The following is a 21164-nucleotide window of genomic DNA, read 5'->3' on the forward strand; positions in this document are numbered from 1 at the left end:
ATTCCAGTTAATGTAGAAGTACCACTTAAAGAAACAGTGTAGTTTAACCATTATGCTCAGCACAAGATGCAAATTAATATAACTAAAACATTAATATAACAATAAGCAGCTAAAACAATATCTAGGTACCAGGAGTAACATAACCCTTAGATCAGTTGGTAAACAGTCCCTTTTACCACTGGATATTAACAGAGAAGTGAAATTAAAGATGAACTTTCTAGACTAATACATCTAGAAGAGGAAAACTGGAAAAGACCTCTTTTAAATGTCTCTGAATCTCTTCTTAGACCTGAGTCTTTAATGAAAAATTTAGATTGTTATTTATATATATACCTTCTACCTATCAAAGTCTAATGATTCTAAAGTAAAAACACAAACACATTAAAACAATATTAACCTTTTGACTTAAATAATACTTAGAATGTATTTATACCTCTTAAAATTATTTTCCAAGTTCATATAGTTATATTTTGTTTAACTCTGTATAAATGGCTGTGCTTATGGCACACCTATAATTACAATTACACACACCAGAAAAAAAGCCAGAAACATAAAGTGTGCAACTCAATATCACCATCTAGTGACAGAATTCCCAACACGTGATGAAGCCAAGCAAAAATGAAAAAGAAATTTCATGTTTGTACTGGAAGTTCATCTCCATAACAATAATCTAAATATAACAGGTGTCACTGAATAGGTTTGGCTCTGCAAATAAAATACTAACCTCTAATTAGCAATGTTTGTATTCCAAATATAATTTATATTTTCACCATAGAAGTATAACCACCAATCTGACCAATCTATATTTTTGTGTACTGTCATTTTCTAAAACCTTCAGACCACATTGTTACTTTTTCTTCTTAATGAACTATATGTACCCATTTCTTTTTCACAATTTGACACTCCCTTTTCTCAAGTTATTCAATTCAAATACCTTCCAATTTCACATATCTATTCAACATGTCCCACTACTGCCTCTGGAACTGAAAGGGGGATAGAGAGACACAATGTTAAAAAGGTTCCACTTTTCCCCTTGATGTTTAGAATTTATTACAGGGTCTAAGACAGGTGCAAAATATGATAATACAGAAATCAAATCACTTTGGCATGATAAGAAGGTTGAATTGGCAGTGATAAGGAGAAAATATGATGAAAAGAAGTTGTGAATTTTACCTCTAAACTCACTATTATCATACTATAGACAGAGATTTAACCTAGAGATGCATTTTTCCTGTCTTTAAAATGTTTTTTTCTTATGTCATCATTTTTAGAAATCCTGTACAATATCTCCACATAGCCATAGAACTACAATGAGCTCTGTATAAGTGAGAGACAAGAAATATTCACTCTGGTATTTTACATTCTAAGGCTACACTATAGTTTTCCAGTCAATTCCATTATGTATGACATATGTAAATTCTTTGAAATAATCACTGAAACACCATTAAATGCAAATAACATATACAAACATTGTAATACTTTGTATCATCCTTTTATTGTTTCATAAATTACAAAGCTTTCTCTCCTACATTATTGTTGTTCATCATATCAATCCTATTAAGTTTTTAATCCTATTTTACAAAAAAATAAGACAAAAAAAGATTAATTTACCTAAAATCACAGTTGGAGTCTAAAATCTGATTTTTACCACTTATCCTAGTATTCATATCATATTTTATTCTTTCCATTTTTCCATTTCTTACTTCATTATTTTTTGAATCATTCATGATGTGCTCCTATTATAGAAAATTTAGAACAGAAAATTATAAGCCTGAAAAAAGTATCTGTTCGCCTAGCACCTAAATATAATAGCTATTTTAGTATATTTTAATCTCATCTTCTTTCTCTGCATTCTTTATATTCAGTGGAGATAATGTTCTACATGCAATTTTGTTTCCTGGTATTTTTCAGTGAACATTTTAACACGAGGATTCTTGTGTCACTAAAAACACTGTGGTGAAGATCATTTTAGTATCCAGATAGGGTTAAAGATGCCACAATTCACCATTACGTGTGTGTATATAATATCACATATGTTACATAAATATATGTTTTATAAATATATTTAAGTTTATATATCTATATAAAATCATATATGTGTATATAAACATACATCAAATGCATTATATATATAATATTCATTTCCTTACTTGTTTCCTTAACAGTAGACGATTGGGTTCTATTCAGTTTGTTTACTGTTATATTCTAATAGTTTGAGAAACACATTGAGATTGCCCATAATTTCTAAGTCTTCTGAAATAGATTTATTTCAGGAAGTTAAATTAATATGTAAAAGGTATGTTTGCTTTAAAGCTTTTCATACTTATTGGAGTGATCCTTTCCTTAAATGCAGCAGTCACTTCCACCCCTATTGAGCTCTGGGAGTGAGAAATGGCTGTCTTGCCATTCCATTGCTAACACTCAAAAATTTCCTCCCTGCTGAACTGCAGTAATATCAGTAATCAAGAAATTAATACATTTTTTAATGTAACTTAAATTTTGTTGGCCATTACAGTTGAATATTTTCAAAGATTTCTTAATCATACTTTGCCAATTATCCATTGAGCTCCTAATCTTTCTGAATCTCTTAAACACACAGCAGTGTAATACGCTGATGTTGTCTTTTAATTTCATGATTTCTTTCCACGAACAGAAGCTTTTTTAATGCAGGCAAAGCTTAGTGATTTCTTCTTCTACTCTTTAGCTTATCATCTCTTTCCCTGTACAAACCTCAAAATAAATGAATCAATGAATGAATGAATGAATGAATGAATGAATAAATAAATAAATAAATAAATAAATAAATAAATAAATAAAACTGTTGCTTCCCATAATCTAGTGGACATTGGCTATTTCATTTATTTCATTTAGTTCTTTGATATACATGAAACATCCTTCAGCACCTGTGTAAATATAAAGTGATTTTTTTTTCCAAATAACTAAATGGCTGCCTCTTATACCACTTATTGTGTGATTCAACATGTCCTGGATGATTTGGGGTACCTTATAACATAATAAATTCATAGGATTGTCATAAGATCTACTATCAATACAACCACTAATTAGTTATGGGTAATACATAGAAATGCTAATAAATTTCCATTTTTATCTTAAATCTGACCACATTACTAAATTATTTTATTAATCCCTAGCGTGGTTTTGTTGTTAATTCTCTTGAGCTTTTTACATAGAAGTCATGCCTTTAGACAGTAATAGTCATTTACCTCCTCCATATCAAGTCATATTTGTTCATTTTGGTTTTACATCCATTACTGTTATGAAACTAACTTTTACTCTTCATTTTTTGAGAGAGCAGCATGTGATGTATACGTGATGTGTGTGAACCTGGTTTAGCTTTACCCTAGCCACTCCATTTGATGAAAATTCCATTCATGAGAGACAGACAAATGTCACGTTAGCAACTCAAACGTATACCTGTAGGGTGGGTGATGCTGCCCAAAGAATAGCCTGTAACTACATACAACCATTTACATTTAGATTAATGAAAGTTAAATACAATTAAATATTCAGCTCTTCAGTTACAAGAGCCATAATTCAGGTGCTTAGTATCCACATGTGGCCACTGGCAATCATACTAAACAACACAAACATAGAACATTTCTACTAGAGAGTTTTACTGCAGTTCACAGAAAGTTCTACTGGGCAGCACTTCTCTAGCTATCTCCAGGAGCCACAGAACACTGGCCAGGAATGCCGCCCACCCTTCTCTTCTCAGGCACACCACTTTACGGTTCCAACTTACTCTGCTGGAGAAAGTTATTTATAATTTTTAAATCTCAAAATATGTTTCTTTGTGACACACATTTTCCTAAGCCCAATATTTTTTCTTAGGCATCTGGTTAGACTCTCCTCCTTTCTGATTTGATGCACTATTCTTAGAAATCACATCCTTTCCAATGGCTACAAGTATCAAAATACTTAACAAGTCCAAATGTGCACATCAACCCCCAGTATTTTCCTGAGTTGTAGAATTATATTTTCCTTCTGCTTATTGCAAATTTATACGAGTTTGCCACAGCTATCTCAAATTAATCTGAAAACGAAAATATTCTTCCTTAACCCTTTTTTTCTCTCCCTATCCCAATTAATATATATCCAAATATTCAAAACAAAAACATTTGACTTAACTTTAATAAACCTCCTTATTACTTTTATCTTTACCAACAATTCAACAGATAATTATTGAGTACCTACTATATGATAATACTATGGTAAGACTAAGAATACACAAGAGGGCAAAAGAGCAATCCTAGTTTCATGAAAGTTACTATCTAGTAGGACACACAAATAAATTATAATTTATTCAAAAAGGATAAGAATAATTTAAAACAGAGCAGCACAGATTAAATCAAGGTTATGATTTATTGAGGCTAAGCCACAAAGTCTTATCAGATCTACATTTTAAATCCTTTCATATTTCCCAAACACACTCCCCTCTGTTGGGCCTTTATCTTAGTGATGTCACTGATTTCTCTAGCTCTCTCATTCCCTCAGTTGCCCCCTCTATTTTCTGCCAAAACAAAATTTTAAATCATTTTTTCCCCTTTCTTGGTATTAGCTAAAACCTGATCAAATACCTGATTTACTTAGCCTGTACATCCCAGATTAGTTCGTAGCTCCTTGTGTTTTTAACATAGCTGGCTACAGGTCCTCACATCTGGGGTAGGAAGGATGTATGGGAGGGGTCTAAAATGATTTATGAGCTGGGAACACATGACAAAAGAATGTGTTCAAGACTACATGGCAAAGACCAGCCATGAAGAGGGATTGGATGAGATGACAGAGAATTGAGCAAGGACAGAATCCTTTTTCCTATTCTAAGAACTTTAATAAACCAAGTTGGAGGTATATCCAACTTGGTGACAGCACCCAAACACAGCACTCACAAAATGTCAATCTTCAAATTCCATCCATTTCTGCTCCAGCTTCTCCAGGCTAGACACGCTCAGAATGAGAGCACCACTGGGGGTGTCCAGGGTCACCTGAGGACTGCTGTGGACGTTAAGCCACTGAGAGAAAAGAATGTTCCCACAGCTGAGCTAGGCCATGTCCAAGGACCAAGAGAAAAACTACCATGGAATACTGCATCTATCCCTATATTGTATCTTCTTCCCCTCTAACAATTCTACAAAATTCTAATTTTTACATTTAATCCTATCACCCCTTCCTTAAAAATAATGACTTCCTGAAATAATTTACACTCTTTATCATGGCAAGCTAGACTCTATCTAACTAGCCTCCAGAATATGGTAACAAACATATTTCCAGCCAGCCTCTTAAGGCCAGTCCCTATGGTCACCAAAGTTTTCAGCAAATTATTCATACCTGTCTCCCACTGCCCCTTCTCACACTCTGAGATTCTGAAATACTTACATCATCCTTGCCAACTTCATACTGCTTCATTTCCACCCAAGGATTCTTGACATGGAAGGAGAGATGTTACTGACTCAAAAATTCTGCCTATGTGAGTTTTGTGGGAAAACATATTCAAAAAAAAGCTTGAAAAATTTTGCTTTACATCAGACTACTTACTGTTCCTAAAATACATCTTGCACCTGCAGACCTCCATGACTTTGCTCAATTCTATTCCCTCTACCTGCAAAACTGGCCCTCTTTCAAGGCCTAAATCAAATATCTTACCCTCCCATAGTTTTTTTTGATCGAGACACCCTTCATGTAAGGCAAACATTGATCACAGATTACAGAACAATTAATTTTTGCCCCTCCATGTTTCTCCTCTTATTCTTAGTAACATAGCATCACAACTTTTTTCCCATGCTTCTATAATCTCACATATAAAAGAATGAGCTACTGCTACATTTCCTAAAGGCAAAAAACCACAGCAAACACAAAAGTGGTGGGCCCACAGTGTACTAAATTGCTGAATGCTTTGGTTACTAAATTATTTAATTGTGTTTAGTGAATCCAAACATTATGAATATGTGTGTGCATGTGCATGTGTAAAATATGCAGCTTATGTAAACAAAGTACATTAAACAGCCATATAATTAAAAGCTGATATTTAAATTATCTAGAATACTGCTTTATCTGATAGCATGAGTGATTGAGAGGTTATTCTAACCAGGTAATACTTGTTTTTCTTATTAGTTCATCTCTACTTTTTTAAAAGCAGAATATCCTAGTATTTTGTAAAAAGTAAGTATTACAAAATTTGGCAGAATAATCTCTTCATACACAGTTCTCCCATAATTCAGTTTGATTTTCCTTGATGACAAATTTTCTATACTAATTACATGTCCTTTCCTTGTTCATTATATTTCCCTCAGTCACATCCATTTTCATTCACATTGCCCCTTTGTAATTCTTTCTATGTTTTAGGCCTTCAGTTCTTTTATTCAAAGCTTCAGAGCTGGCATTCTCTTTGTCTTCCTGTGTGTCTATGTGTTTACTTCAAACTGAGTAGATATAAAAATACAGAGAATAACTGTAGCTTTCTAAATACATATTGGTGTACACACTTAATATATTCAAATTTATTATCATTAGCATGTGCAAAAACAATGCCTTCAACTTATAAATGTGGTAGTTTTAGACACAAGATAAAGACTGTATTGAAAATAGGAGTTCATTCATAATTTCTGCATTGGCTTTTTCCACAATATGTTTTATACCTTCTTTTTAATTTATTACTATTTTTCAAAAACTAACTTTCTGTGAATGTCTGATTGCATTTTATAGGTGCAAATTCTCTATTGTATATTCAGTTCTATTTTTCCCTCTTTTTTTTATTAGTGAAGACATTAACAATAAAATAGGCTCACTTGCTCCAGCTGGTAATTTCTCAGTACTAGTAATATATTATTCCTCTTTTTGTGACATCATAATCATCTATACAGAAGTACCATGTATCTTTGTGTAGAAGCTACTGTTTCCATTAAATTTAATTACCTCCCCCTGTGGTTTTAAATAGAAGTGGCTTCAAAATGAGGGCAGCTTCTATTAAATTTAATTACTTTCCCCTGCTGCTTGCATGGTAAAAGGAAGGTTACTAAATGAGAGCAGCTTCTAAACTAAAGTATATGGTAACTGTGTGCTAGCAATAACAAAATTGTACCCACGTTCCCTTCTAGAAAGCCTCATAGGTTTATCCTTTCTCTTATTTTAAATTATTTTTAGCCTTACGATCCTGAAAAAAAAAATGAGAACTGCATTTTAAAAATCAATCGTAGTTTCATAGGCTAAATAAAGGTAAATATACTACTTCTGTACGAATATATTGGAAATTATCCAACTCAAATGGGGAGATGAAGCTCAGAACTTTTAAAATTAATTTCATTTATTGTTTTCTAGCCCTAAGGATGATGAGTTTTATTCCTTACACATTCTTAATGTCTACTAAAATACGGATTTAAAGACTGATTCTTAAAAGTTATTAAAAAGGTATCAAGTCTGGTGGGGATTTCAGAGAAATATTTAGAAACAGAAATGTCAAAAGTGAAAAAAGCAAAAAAAAAAACAAAAAACAAAAAACAAAAACAAAAATCAGGCTCATTATAGACTACTGTATTTGAAAAAAAGTGAATCTATATGCTTTAAAATAGTGTGTAAATCAGTTTAAAAATACTATGATATAATCCTATAAAATCTAATAGAATATGAAATTTTAAGTACCTCTTTTTAAATTAAATATTAATTAGGAGAAAATACTACTCAGTTTAACCACCATTGTTCTGTTTATTTTTTATATTCAGGCAGAATTTAGATGAACAATATTTCCATTCAATCACACAGTTTAGTATAAATATAAAACAAGACACCCCTTAAGCATTTTAAGTAACAAATTAAACATTTACATTTTTTACTGTGCACTGAGGCTTAACATTTATGCAGCTTCAAAACCAAAGTACAGCCTCAAGGGAAGTCTCTCCACTGACAAATTAATACCTTAGAGAACAGAGCTGAATGGTGGCAATGAACTCATTTGTTCCCCCAATAATGAAGAATGACTTTTTCTTTACCACATCTGTGACTGTTGCTATGGTGACCCAGACTTACCTCATTGCTTCTCGGAGAGCTCCTCGCTCACCAAGAGTCGTGTGCTTGATGTCATCAAAATTATTCTCCAGCTTCTCGCATTTCTGCAACATTTTAAAAAATGTATTAATCCTCCAACATCCTGAGATAAAATTGTATCTATGCAATTATGTAAAAATATAATTGATTATATTGATTATGGACTCATGAAAAATATGCACACAACTTTAATTGGGTAGGATTCATTAAAATTGACAGTGTGAATTCAACAGTAACAAAATAAAAATGTCATGATACAGCTATCACAGAAGTCTTTTTACCAATTTTTCAAAATGGAGTAAACAGACTAAATCAATTTTATATAAACATAGCACAACTTTTAGAGCTTTGAGGTTTGAAAATTACTTCACTAAAATAATCTCAAATATATCAAAACCAATTTGAATTCAAAAGAGAAAGTCAATAAAAGTAAGTTTGAAATTATAATAAACTGTATAGGATAAATATCTAATTCTAAAAATATTAACAATTACTTACATGGAAAGATACAGCCCAGCATAAGATAATCATACAACTTCCAACATTTTGGAAACAAAATTTTAGAATAAGATCTTTAAATAACAATTGTGTATATATTTATAAATAGATGTATACATATAGATATGTTTAAAATAAATAAGTCCAATTCTTAAAATTAAGTGACATTATATCATGTTCTTAGCATTACTGAATTGCTTTTTCTAAGTTTTTATTTTTTTAATTATAATTCTGAATATATTTTCAAATGTAAAATTAACTTAATCTTACATGAGACTAATAAGTTTTGAGAAGATTTATGCAGTATAGAATTAAATTTTTGACTAAAAACATATCCATGAATCTTTTGGCATATTAGATTTTATATATAAGTTAGGTAATAAAGTAATTAGATTTAACATTGTAGCTAATCTAACAAATGAAAACTAAATAACAATGTGTTCTTTCCATTTTAAATTATACATACATATGCTGGATTTTAGAAAATTACAGAATTTACATTAATAATTTTCAATGTGTAAGAATTAATTTAAAAACTGTTGATATATATGTGTATATGTATATATGTGTGTATATATGCATATACACATATATATACTATTTTTACCTTGATTTAAGTCAGCAAAATTAGGGCAAAGATCATTTTAACAGTTATATGCTTTTATAGTGAAAATCTTGAAAATTATGTATACATATGTACTGTGTATATATATATATACACACGATACATATCCATATATACCTAATACATATCCATATATACTATACTATATACTATATACTATATACTATATACTATACTATCCATATATACTATCCATATATATACTATCCATATATATACATATATGTATATATACATATATATATATACTATTTCTACCTTGATTTTTTTTAAGTCAGCAAAATTAGGGCAAAGATCCTTTTAACAGATACTTAGTTATACGCTTTTATAGTGAAAATCTTGAAAATTATGAAATATATCTAAAACAATTTGAATTCTGAATAACAGTCCTTTTTTGGATATATAAATTGCAAATATCATCTCCTGCTCTATGTCTTGTCTTTTCATTTTTTAGTAGTGTCTTTTCATGAAGAAAATTTCTTATTTGTAATGAGGCCCAATTTATTATTTTTTATGGTTAATAGTTATTGCCTTTTGTGTCCTCTTTCAGAAATCTTTGGCTTCCTCAAGGTTATGAATATATATTCCTATATTTTTTCAGTAAACTTTATTATTCTGCATTGCACATTTAGATGTTCAATCTTTTGGGACTGACATTTGCATAAGATGTGAGATAGGAAATCACATGATATAAGTAATTAATTAAATCAATAGTAATTATTGAAAGGACCATCATTTCCCCACTATAGTTAATCTTTTCCATAAAGTAAATCACAGTATATATTTGGTCTGTTTCTGGAGTCCATTATGACCCACTACTCAATTTCCTATACTTGTGCCAGTTTCACATTATTTTAATTACTTACACCTATAATAAATAAAAAACTCCTACAGATAAATATAAAAAGGACAAAAAGCTCAATGAAAATAAGCAAAAAACTTATACAAACACTGTATAAAAGAGAATATCCAAAACTGCCAATTAAAAAAACAATATGCTGAATATTACTACTCGTGAGAAAGATGCAAATACCATTACACACTGTGAAAATGCCTACAACGTAGATTATATAGAGCACTTTTTCAGTATAAAAAGCAACTGAAGCACTGCTGATGGAACTAAATTGTTACAATCACTTTGTAAAGCTTTTTGAAGTACTTTCATAAGCTGAAATCATGCCTAAGAATACACCCAGAACAAATTTATAATAGGTTCACCTAAATCCATGTACAAAAATGTTAATAGCACCATTATTCAAGATAGCCCAAAACCAGAAACAAGTCAAATGTCCATCAAGGTAGAATATATAAATAGGCCACTATATACAATGGAAAACTACACAGCAATAAGAATGAACAAACTACATGGGGCACGTGGGTGACTTGGTCAGTTAAACCTCTGATTTAGGCTCAAGTCATGATCTCAGAGTTCTTGAGTTCAAGGTGCATGTTGGGCTCTGTGCTGAGAGCTCAGAGCCTGGAGCCTGCTTCAGATTCTGTGTCTCCCTCTCTCTTTTCCTCTCTCCCCCTCTCAAAAATAAATAAAGGTTTTAAATTTTTTTTTTAAAAGAATGAACTATAGCTACATGCAGTGACATGGATACATTTCATAGATACAATATTGAGCAAAGATGTGACACACAAAAGAACAAATAGCAAAAGTATTTCACTTATGTAAAGTTCAAAAATAATTAACCTACAGGTGCCTGGGTGGCTCAGTCAGTTAAGCATCTGATTTTGGCTCAGGTCATGATCTTGTGGATCGTGAGTTCAAGCCCCACATTGGGCTCTGTGCTGACAGGTTGGAGCCTGGAGCCTGCTTCAGATTCTGTCTCCCTCTCTGCCCCTCCCCCATTCATGCTCTGTCTCTCAAAAATAAACAAAATTTTAAAGAAATTTAAAAATTAAAAAATAGGAGGGGCACCTGGGTGGCTCAGTTGGTTAAGCGGCCGACTTCGGCCCAGGTCATGATCTCGCGGTCCGTGAGTTCGAGCCCCGCGCCGGGTTCTGTGCTGACAGCTCAGAGCCTGGAGCCTGTTTCAGATTCTGTGTCTCCCTCTCTCTGACCCTCCCCCGTTCATGCTTTGTCTCTCTCTGTCTCAAAAATAAATAAACGTTAAAAAAAAAAATTTAAAAAAAATTAAAAAATAGGCAAAGCTACAGTGAATATTCCAAAAATGAAAAAAAGAAAACCATCCATTTACATATCAAAAAATAAAAATATTCCTGAATAAATTTAACAAAAGTAGCATATGATTTGTGCACTGGAAAGCACACCTCAAGATAAAAATTAAAGAAGACAAAAATAAATAGAAAGACATCCCATGTTCATGGATTAGAAGACTTAATAGTGTTAAGATGGTATTACTTCCTAAGTTGATCTAAAGATTCTATGCAATTCCTGTCAGAATCCCAGCTGACATTTTTTTTTTCGCCGATTTTGACAAGCTGATCTTCAAATTCATACGATAACAAAAGGGACAAGGGTAGTCAAAACATTCTTAAAAACAGAAATGAAAATTGAAGGACTCATATTTCCTGATTTCAAAACTGACACTAAAAGTAAAGTAATCAAGACACTGTGGTACTGGTGTAAGAACAGAAACACAGAGCAACGTACATCCACAAAAATATTTGTATACAAATGTTCATAGCAGCATTATTCATAACATACAAAAAGCAGAAAAAATTCAAGTCAAAAAGTCAATAAAATCATAAATGTAGCATATTGATACAACAGAATATTATTTGGCCGTAAAGAGAGAAGTTCTGATACATGCTACAATATAAATGAATCTTAAAAATATTATGCTAAGTGAAAAAGCCAAATAGAAAAGGCCATGTTGTATATGTAACTCCATTTTTATAAAATGTCCAGTACAGCAAATCCACAGAGACAGTAAGGAGATCAGAGGTTGCCAAAGACTGGAAAGAGTGGGGGAATGAGTGATGATGGTAATGGGGTTTCTTCTGGGGGAGATGAAAGTGTTCCGAAAGAGTGGTGATACATGCACAACTCTGTGAATATACTAAAAACTACTGAATTATACACTTCAAAAATAGTGAACTTTATGGCCTGTGAATATTATCTCAATAAAGCTCTTATTTTAAAAACATGTAAAACTAATCAAGATGTTAGAAGCTGGTGTATAGTACTACAGGAGACAAAAGAGGGTCTTCTAGGGAACTGTTTAATTCATTTTGTGAAAATTATGGAATTGCATATTTAAGATCTATTTTTCCATTGTATAATTATAGTGCAATAAAAGTTTTTAGTAGAGAGTCTGAATTCTGGTTAAGAAATCATAGTGCCTCTGTGTGTGTCTGTGTGTGTGTGTGTGTGTGTGTGTGTGTCTCTCTCTCTCTCTCTCAAAATAAATTAATTAATTAAAAAAAAAAAAGGGAGGGTGCTTGGATGGCTCAGTCGTTAAGTGCCCCGACTCTTGATTTTGGCTCAGGTCATGATCTTATGATTTGTGAGATCGAGCCCTGTGTCAGGCTCTATGCTGATATTAAGGAGTCTGCCTGGGATTCTTTCTCCCTCTCCCTGCCCCTCCCTTGCTCGCACTCTCTCTTTCTGTTTCAAAATAAACAAACCTTTAAAAATAAAATTTTAAAAATGATAAAGAAAACAAATCATAATGCAATCACAAAACACTACAGTTAAAATTTAAAAAGGCATATACAAAAGTTCAAAGTATCTACCAGTAAATATTAGTTACCAACTAATAATCATGAAATAACATTTTATAATTTATTAAAATTCTGTATGAAAAAGCCAATCCTGTAATGAAGTCTAACATCCTTATTGAAATGAAATAGTAACTCAGATTATAATAAAATGTTGAATAAAATAAAATTCAAAAAAATGTTAAATAAATGTTCTTTTATGTTACAGTTTTCAGTATTTTCCAAAGTTTGTTATGGGTTTATATTTCTTTTGACTTAAAAATAATTAATTAATAAAGACACTTTTAAAGTTTTCGAAATATTTTTATATTTTATTTTGAATATGCTGGGGTTTTTTAATGTTTGTTTGTTTACTTATTTATTTATTTTAGAACAGATCATGAGCAGAGAAAGGGGCAAGAGAGAGAGAATCCCAAGCAGGCTCCCGCCCTGTCAGCACAAAGCCAGATGCAGGGCTCAAACCCACCCATGAGTTTATAACCTGAGTCAAAATTGAGTCAGTCACTTAATCAACTGAGCCACCCAGGCACCCCAAATATGCCATTTTCTTAATAGAATACAATAAAATAAGTGCTAGGAATAAAAGAAATTTAAATATAAAACAGGATTTTTTCAATACTTCTTAAATTTTTCTATTAATTATGCACTGAATTAAGATTTTTCCTCCTAAAATTGTTTGCCAGTAAGCTCATGAAACTTTTCACATTTCATATTATCCAGAACATTTCCAATCATCTTTATTTTTTTTTATTTAAATTTTATTTTTTTTAATTTACATCCAAATTAGTTAGCATATAGTGCAACAATGATTTCAGGAGTAGATTCCTTAATACCTCTTACCCATTTAGCCCATCCCCCCTCCCAGAATCCCTCCAGTAACCCTCTGTTTGTTCTCCATATTTAAGAATCTCTTATGTTTTGTCCCCCTCCCTGTTTTTATATTATTTTTGCTTCCCTTCCCTTGTGTTCATCTGTCTGTGTCTTAAATTCCTCATGTGAGTGAAGTCATATGATATTTGTCTTTCTCTAATCTCGCTTAGCATAATACCCTCTAGTTCCATCCTTGTAGTTGTAAATGGCAAGATTTCATTCTTTTTGATTGTGGAGTAATACTCCATTGTATATAGATACCACATCTTCTTTATCCATTCATCTATTGATGGACATTTGGGCTCTTTCCATACTTTGGCTATTGTTGATAGTGCTGCTATAAACATTGGGGGTACATGTGTCCCTTCAAAACACCATACCTGTATCCCTTGTATAAACACCTAGTAGTGCCACTGTGGAAAGAATATCCAATGGAATAAAGACAGTCTCTTCGGTAAGTGGTGCTGGGAAAACTGGACAGTTTTCTTTACTTTTGCATACCCAAGGAAAAGTATAACAATGTACACAAAGTAATAAAAAAATAAAGCCATGTGGTAAATTCAATTATATCCATTTGCTACATTCAACCCATAACAGCTTAATGTTAACAACTGCTACTCAAATAATGTCTTTTGGGGCAAATGAATACCTAAAAAGATCCAAACAAAACTACTAGGTATATGATCTTTGGAATATACCATTTTTAACCTTAATATAATTAAACTTAATAATATGTGACTAGTATCTATCCATAATTCTAAACACATCTCACAATACAATTTTTAAAATTGGATAATATTCCCATGCATCCATGTGCTACTATTTATTTAGCCAATTTCTTTTTGGTTTGCTAATGATATTATTAAACATACGATAGAAATGGATGGTTGAAAATTAATTAAAAGCTTAAAAATTATTATTATTATTATTATTATTTTAAACGTTTATTTATTTTAGGGACAGAGAGAGACAGAGCATGAACGGGGGAGGGGCAGAGAGAGAGGGAGACACAGAATCGGAAACAGGCTCCAGGCTCTGAGCCATCAGCCCAGAGCCTGACGCGGGGCTCGAAATCACGGACCGCGAGATCGTGACCTGGCTGAAGTCGGACGCTTAACCGACTGCGCCACCCAGGCGCCCCAAGCTTAAAAATTATTTTAAAAAGAAAAATAAATGTTCATTTATAGAGATTATTCTGATGTATCTCAAATTGTTTTCACCTAAAATGCATTCAAAGTATGTGACTACCGTATTCTATGGTACAATCACTACTCAAATTCAAGGTTTCTGATTCTAATTTCATTCATATTTTTCCCCCATGTTAACCATTAATAGAAAACAATGTATATTTTCTCTTTGGCCATATAATTTTACTTACTTTCCTCTGCAACTAGATTTGCTATCAACCCAACTCCATCAATATAGATGAATATAGATGAATATAGATGAATCACTACTAAGAGTTATGTTTAAATCTTAAAATGGAAGAAAGTTTCGTAAACTTTTTCTTTCAAACTTTACTTGATTCTTGATATGAAAAATAGCACTCATCTTTTAATTCGATGCTTCTCCACAGATGGTTTATAAATCAGATGTGGGAATAGATATTTCTATTTAATTGCTATGGGCATATTTGTGAAATCTCTAATTTTAAATATATACACATATACATATATACACATACGTATATACATGTTTTTGCTAAATGGAGTCATTTCATAGAAATAAATCTGTCCCTTGACAGGATAATTTTGTTTTTTTATGGGTGAAAATCTTTGAAACTTTGCATTTACTGACAGGGATTAACAAAATCAAACACTACATCTGAATCTCTTTATTTAACAACAAATGTTTTGAATACGGTACTGTCTTTAAGGCCCACAATGCTATAGGAAATGTGAGATTTAATTGTTAAAATCCATGAAAGAGCCTGATAATTGCACTACTGTAATTAAGACAGAATTTTAAGATCTCAGTTTAGCCATTTAAAGTCACTCCCTAGACTAGAGCAATAATGCTCATGGCAAAAGAAAGTCACAGATAACAAATATTTAAGGCAGCCTGTACAAGAGTGTGATAGTAGCTTAGACTCAAAAGCAAACACAAAAGCCTCTTGTTATCCCAATATCCATGTCTGAAGTACCTTGGGAACAGGTGTATAATACAATGCAATTTAAAAAAATAGCTTCTTACTATTTCTTATGATTTATAAATCCCTTCCCAAAAAAAGTTAATCTGATCAATTTTTCGAAAAGGTTATTTTACAGTAAAATCCATGTGTAGACAGCCTTCTAAAAACAGAATTCTTATGGAAAGTTTTCTTTTTCAAGTTTATATTTTTAAAAATATGTGTTTTCAAAATCTCCCCACAGGTCCAGATATTACAACAAATGCATTGCCTCTTTTTCTATTTATTTTTGAAAGACAAAGAGACAGAGCAAGGGAAGGGCAGAGAGAGAGGGGGACACGGAATCCAAGGCAGGCTTCAGGCTCCCAGCTATCAGCACAGAGACCTACACGGGCTTGAACTGACGAGCTGTGAGGTCATGACCTGAGCCGAAGTTGTACACTCAACCGATTGAGCCACCCAGGTGCCCCCTCTCATTGAAATTTTAAACTTTATCTTGGCCTCCACAGTTGCAAAAGAACAAGTTCATGAAAGACATTAAAAAAGAAACAAAATTACTGGATTTTGAATTCTTAAGTGTTCATCCCTAGCATAAGCCATAGAGTTGAAAGACCACTTGACTAGTTTTTCTGCCACAGGAATAGGAGATGAAAACATTCTCATGAAAGCCAAAGAAAGAGGAAAATTGGATACAGGAGCCTGAAGTAGCCCCACTAAGCTCACTGTGGCTCCAGGAATTGAGGACAGGTTCTCAGCATTAGTCAAGAGAGAGTGTTCCAGAGCACTTATAGTTATTTCCTCATTTTAATGATAAGAAGACTTTAGTAGTGATTTTATCCAGAAGTGGTTAAAATTACATATAGGAATGGGAACTCAAAATGAATATTAGGTTGACTAAAAAAAATAATACTCTGTTTCTCACTTCCTGGGTCTGCACACAGCTTATTGTGCCCAATAGAATAATAAAGAAAAAAACTAAAACTCTGTAAGCATTTAAATGGTCTGTTACCTTCACCAAAAATACTTCCGTGTCCTGAAATGGAAATCAAATCCAATATTTTTTTTCAAGAACAGTATTTCAAAGAAGAGCTATATGAGTTTAATTATAATTCAGACAAATGTTATTCTTTTACCATAATGAGAGAAACATCTCCAGCAGCTAGTACACTTATCTGCTCATCCTATCCATAAATAAAATTAAGCCATCAGATCCACTGGGTGAGAGGCAAACAGACTTACTGTTATATCCACCATTAAGAACATGTCCATAGCATTAGGGACAACTATAAATAAAGTATAGCCAGTGACCTATCAAAATCTGTTCTTGGGGCACCTGGGTGGCTCAGTTGGTTAAGCATCCAACTTCGGCTCAGGTTGTGATTTCAGGGTTGGTGGCTTGAGACCCTCGTCAGGTTCTGTGCAGACAGCTCAGAGTCTGGAGCCTGTTTCAGATTCTGTGTCTCCCTCTCTCTCTGCCCCTCCCCCACTCCTGCTCTGTTTCTCTGTCTCAAAAATAAACATTAAAAAAATAAAATCTATTCTTGTCCTAGTTCACATGAGTATGAATCTCAGAAAAATTATAAACATATTTTTATGTAACCAAATGTCTTACTCTGTTGTTCATTCTTGGGAATTCTATATTGTAGTGTAGGACTATCCCAGAAGACAATTTCAGGTATAAGTAAAACATAGGGAACTTAATTTCCAGGGTACAAAGAACTTCCAAATAATTCTAAAAAACTACCTTGTCCATGGTGATGACTTACATTTCCTTCTTTTCACGTGCCTAATAATTTCCTTTGATCAAGGTTATTTCATGAGAAAGCTGCAAGCATCACTGCAGAAGCAAGGTGGTGCAAGTATTTGTAGGAAGGATAAAAGGGACAGCAAAGGGTGAATAAAAGGGAAAAGGGGACACAGAGAGAATGAATAAGCAAACCACTACTCAGATTAGCAAACACAAGAACAAGAAAAATCGGTGATTAGTAATGAAACACTGGAACAAGAGGCAGGCTATGAGCCTACAACTATGGAACAAGCAAGTGGGAACACACAGGAAAAATGGAAGGAAAGGAAAGGCAGTGGATTCAGTGCTGACCAAATATGTTATTTGCTATAGCAGGCAAAGGTTATCCTTACTTAATTAGTAGGAAACTGGAAATTCAAATTAGCAACCATGGGAAACTTTTTGGCATATAAAGATGAATTACAGTAAACTAGCAAACCTTGAGGACCTTCTCTGTGTTAGACACTTTTCTAGAAGCTTTGCCCATTTAATCTTCACAATAACAAAGATATCTATACTTTACAAATGAGGAAACAGGCATAGAGAAATTAAGATAACTCGTTCAAATCATACAGTCAGGAAGGGATTCTGAGATTCGAACCCAAGTAGTCTGTCCTCAGAGCCAGACTCAAATCCCTTAGAGACTGCTTCAAAAAAGTAAGCTGAATAAAGTGAATATAATAAATTTCTGAACAGGTCCCCCCCGCCCCAAGGTGTTAGTTGTGAAATTCAGATACTAGACTAGATGGATAATAATAGTTTACTAGGAAGGTGGACCTAAGTTCTTAAAGATTTCTTATTTCTGTCTAGATGTGCTATACTTTAAAATGTAGAAAAATAAGGAATCTAAATACACATGTTTAGGCCAAATTAATACCCATAAATATTTTTCATGTAACAGTCTTTATTTGGGTCTGTGACACCACTGTGACAAATATAATGAGCAATTAAATCCCCAAGTGCTCAGATTTTGGCAGCAATTAAAGTAGAAACTAGAAACTAAGCATCAAAAAGAACTGGTTTTGCTGGCCTTCTGCCAAATAAATCCCCATGGGTTGAGGGAAGGTCTAGTTTCAAATGTGATAGATTTTATAGTATTTTATATCTCATCTGTGTTAAGGATTATATAAAAGTACAATAAAACAAATAGAATATCAGTAGCAACATGGAAACAAAATAACACACAAGGAGATCTCTAAATGCTAAAAAATTTAAATAATATTACTGGGTTATCTTTGTTTAAACTATAACAAATTCAACCAAGTATCTACTGATTCATATGCTAGATGGGGCTGGAAATAGGCAACAAAGTTAGCAAATCATATTACTAAATTTTAAAAAATCAGGATATTATCATATGACTTAATTTCCACAGGACTGCATTTCTTTTATGAAATAATCATAACTAAAACTAAATAGGTTGGATCTAAAATTTATATATTAACCTAAATTGTAAAAATTAGAAAACTACTTTTTTTTTTTTAATTTTTTTTTTTCAACGTTTATTTATTTTTGGGACAGAGAGAGACAGAGCATGAACGGGGGAGGGGCAGAGAGAGAGGGAGACACAGAATAGGAAACAGGCTCCAGGCTCTGAGCCATCAGGCCAGAGCCTGACGCGGGGCTCGAACTCCCGAACCGGGAGATCGTGACCTAGCTGAAGTCGGATGCTTAACCGACTGCGCCACCCAGGCGCCCCGAAAACTACTTTTAATAAATGAAGAAACTTAGCTCTGTATTATTAAGGTCCCAGAGAGTTGATGACATAGCTCCTGAAATTAAGTCTTGGAATTACCAAATCATAAAACCTCAAGTTAATCAATTAAATTTCAATTCAGAATAAATTCTTGAAAATTCTACCGTATGTTAGGCATCATACAAAGCACCAGGTATATAAAGATAAATAAATCCCCACCTTAATCACAATCTAGTGAGAATTTGGAGAAGAGAGAGGAATTCATTCTCCTGGAACAGAGATTTCTATAAAGTTTATTACTTCTGACTCCTCAACATGTCTTTTAAAAGAGTCAAATTTTTCCAGATTAAGAAAAAAAAGAAAAAAAGTCTAAGGTAGAAGTGACTTCAGCCTCAGACTGCAGTGTTACTGCCTGCCTACTAGCTACTTGATCTTAGGCAGGATACTTAACTCAGTTACTTACCTTCTAGGGCTGTAGGGATATCTCTACATCCCTATTCAGTAGGAAGAAGTTACAGAAGATAAGACCTTCCACCCTCAGCAACCTTAAAGATTTAAGGGTCAAAGTTGTTCAGTGGAGAAAATGATGGGAGAAAAAAAAAACAAAGGCAGGACTTTGCTGCAGCTAGTAGTCTCTCCTGACAGGATTCCTGAGGCATACAGATTTAACATTCCTACAGCTTCCTCAAGGACTTCCTTTAATGTTTTACCACTCTAGCTTTGCTCTGGTTGATGTACTTCTTTCTGATAACTGTAAACATCACCCCCTCCCCCAAACAATACATGATAGGAATCATCCTTCAAACATACACATATGATATATATTTGAATGGTCTCATGACTAATGTCTTACTTGACAATAGAATATAACCTTATCTTAACAATAACTAGTCCCTCAAGGTCCTTGCTCTCAAATTCATTAAAGATTTATACTATCCCTAACTCCCACTAACTAAAAAGTATATAATCAGTCACTCCTCACAATCCCAGTGTAGCTCTTTCTGAGCATGGGTCTTGTCCCCATGCTATAATAAAAGCACTTTTTTTGCATGGAAAACAAAAAAAATAAATGAGATAATATATGCAAATCATTTGATACATTGAGTAGAAGCTTTTAAATAAACAATGGAAGAGGAGGAAAAGAATAAAGAGGAGGAAGAGGAAGAGCATCCATTACCCAGCATAATCCTAAGGGATAAGATTTTATAAAGTGAAGTAGAAAAATGTGCATTTTCATGTTTTCCAGGTGATTCTTAGGAATAGTAGAGTAAAAAAAATACATTCTTTATGGAAAAAAAGAGTTTTAACTTTTTGGTCATAAAATACCTGTGAGAATATAATAAAAATCATGATCCTTTCCTCTTAAAAAATTAAATTTTCACACACACATCCCATATTCAAAAAATACAATTTCAATTCAATAAGGTAACTGTTATCCAGCAAGTATGTTTCATGTCCAGTGGGAGGATCATTCCTATATATTAATCATGCATTAATGATCATTACAAATTTCAGATGGTTGGAAGCCTGCAGCATACTATATTTTGAAGGACCCACAGGGAATTATCACAGGGGAGGGCGCAAGTCTTATGGCACATTTTAAAATCTGAAGAATTTAAATAGCATACTCCAAGTCACTACTACAACTCTAAGGTGATTTAACATTGATTAATTTAATGGTTTTCTTTAGACAATAAGGCAAATCAGGAAAAAATAATACTAGTGCCTATGTGTCTCAAGTAGTTAGAAATTCCTAAGGTCTAGGTTCCTATAAAGAATGAATAAATTAGGTTAACTTACTGTTCTGGTAAAATGT

At 32.9% G+C, this 21164-nt stretch overlaps 1 protein-coding gene across 1 annotated transcript in view; it reads right to left on the bottom strand.

Annotated features, from left to right (window-relative positions):
* Nucleotides 1-21164, bottom strand: part of DPYD (dihydropyrimidine dehydrogenase) — an 852446-nt gene that overhangs the window by 725339 nt on the left and 105943 nt on the right. Inside the window, exon 3 of the mRNA XM_045478381.1 lies at nucleotides 8038-8120. Within this exon, the coding sequence (XP_045334337.1) occupies nucleotides 8038-8120 (83 nt within the window). The remainder of the gene's footprint in view (nucleotides 1-8037; nucleotides 8121-21164) is intronic.

This window comes from Leopardus geoffroyi, chromosome C1 (genome assembly GCF_018350155.1).
Source record: "Leopardus geoffroyi isolate Oge1 chromosome C1, O.geoffroyi_Oge1_pat1.0, whole genome shotgun sequence".
NCBI classification, from domain to species: domain Eukaryota; kingdom Metazoa; phylum Chordata; class Mammalia; order Carnivora; family Felidae; genus Leopardus; species Leopardus geoffroyi.